This window comes from Electrona antarctica (assembly GCF_951216825.1).
Source record: "Electrona antarctica genome assembly, chromosome: 23".
Classification (NCBI taxonomy): domain Eukaryota; kingdom Metazoa; phylum Chordata; class Actinopteri; order Myctophiformes; family Myctophidae; genus Electrona; species Electrona antarctica.
Window position 1 is genome coordinate 27,114,597 of NC_136804.1, and position 2,076 is coordinate 27,116,672.

A 2,076-nucleotide genomic window follows, 5' to 3' on the forward strand; every position below is an offset into this window, starting at 1 on the left:
TTAGAATAATGCTGGCTGCTGTTTTGTTTAATAGTGACAATTTTTGCCGTATGGATAATGTTATACCAGGGCGCTGTTTGAAAAGGGTCGGCACTCGACAGAGCTGTGTGGCTTTCTGCAAGGGGCGGAGGGAGAGGGAGAGGGAGAGAGAGAGAGAGAGATAGAGAGAGAGAGAGAGAGAGAGAGAGAGCGAGCACAGTGACAGCGCTTATCACGCACTGAAGAAGCAGGACGAGTTGCATCCGTGCACTGCTGCTGTCATTCGCAGACGGAGTAACAGCCAGCGCCGCTTTTTTGTTTCGAGCAATTGCACCCTGTATACGTGCTGCTACCCTATATAGTCAACAATGGTTTCTATTATTTCAGACCTGGACCCACTGAAAAGCTGGAACGTGTTAAGGTAAGCTCAGTCCGTTTCTCCTCCGAGTGGGCTTTGCTTTTGTTTCCCCCCCACCACCCCGCGGCCGCGGCGACATGCAGCCACTCAGCCATGCAGAGAATGACAGCGGGGAAACGGAGAGAGAAGTGCCGTCTGCCGTGGTCTGTAGTGAAGGGTGTGGGACACATGCAGTCACAGACACGGCAGAGGCGCGACCGTGGGGTCGGCTCGGCTGCTGCTGCCGCCGCTGTTGTCACTTTCACGCGGTGCATGTGCAACATTCGCGTTTGTTTTGCCGCTATGCGTAATTACGCAGGGCTGCGCCATAACGAACAACTCTCGGCGTCGAGTGGAGTGTTGGTCAAAGACAAGAACAGTGTTTCTTTACTTCCAGAGTTGTCTCCCTCTCCTCTCCTCTCCCCTCCTCCTCTCCTCTCCTCTCCTCTCCTCCTCTCCCCTCTCCTCTCCTCTCCTGTCCTCCCCTCTCCTCTCCTCTCCCCTCCTCTCCTCCTCTCCCCTCCCATGCTCTCCTCCTCTCCTCTCCTCTCCTCTCCTCTCCCCTCCCATGCTCTCATCTCCCCTCCCATGCTCTCCTCTCCTCTCCACTCCACTCCTCTCCTCTCCTCTCCTCTCCTCTCCTCCTCCCCTGCTCTCCTCTCCTCCCCTCCTCTCCTCTCCTCTCCTCTCCCCTGCTCTCATCCTCTCCCCTCTCCTCTCCTCTCCTCCCCTGCTCTCCTCCTCTCCTCTCCTCCTCTCCTCTCCCCTCCTCTCCTCTCTCTCCTCCTCTCAGTCCATCTGTCATGTGTCTGGCGTATGCAAGCTGCTTCGTTTCAAGCGTATACATCTCATGTAGTCATTAACCCTATGTTGCTGTTCCCTCGAGCACTTTTGTGGACCATTGAATACTTCATCACCACCAACTTCCTCCGTTCCACTCTGTATGAGAACAGCAGCCATTCATCACCGCGGCATCATCCTAGCTCCCCGGTCTCTATAAAGCTGAGGAGCTTTCAGCCCACTGCCAGGAAAGTAAGGCCCCCTCGAGGAATTTTATCTTGAAACATTTACTCATGGCTGATTGCCTGTAAACAGAGTGCATTTGGGGAAACATTACATTTTTTTCTTCCCTCCCCTCTTATCTCCTTTGCTGCAAAACATGTTTCCAACAATGCTGTTGCAATAGAATGATTTACTTCTTGGCACAGAGGGACAATTATAAACAAATGTAAACTGGCAGCCGGTTCAGGCTTCAATAGGCTTCTGATGCAAGGTGAAGCTCAATAACGTACAGTACCTTCACTTTTTAATGAGCCCCTTCTCTCTCTCTCTCTCTCTCTCTCTCTCTCTCTCTCTCTCTCTCTCTCTCTCTCTCTCTCGTTGTTTTTATTAACTTTTTGCTATACGACTATTAGGCATCTAATACCACACTGGCTATCTTGGTTCCATACAAATAACTGAATACAGTCACAGGCCATTTAGGATTTGCAGTGGAAAACCCTATGAATTTAAAAAGCAGAAATGATAATAATAAAAAAAAAAACGTCGTCCATGAACGATTTCAGCCATTTGATAAATAAGTCATTATTCCCTCGACGGACTCCCCGGGCAGCAGACACGTTTCTCAAAATCTATTTTAGGGAAAGGAATAAGGAATGAGAGATATAGAAACCGTCAAGCCCCTCAAATTATTCTCTTAA

General features: G+C 50.2%; 1 protein-coding gene across 1 annotated transcript in view; it reads left to right on the forward strand.

Annotated features, from left to right (window-relative positions):
* Positions 1 to 227: 227 nt before the first annotated feature.
* LOC306916736 (CUGBP Elav-like family member 2) overlaps positions 228 to 2,076 on the forward strand; it is a gene marked incomplete at its 3' end in the record, with an annotated part of 154,093 nt that continues 152,244 nt past the window's right edge. Inside the window, exon 1 of the mRNA XM_079494753.1 lies at positions 228 to 400. Within this exon, the coding sequence (XP_079350879.1) occupies positions 348 to 400 (53 nt within the window). The 5' untranslated portion in view covers positions 228 to 347. The remainder of the gene's footprint in view (positions 401 to 2,076) is intronic.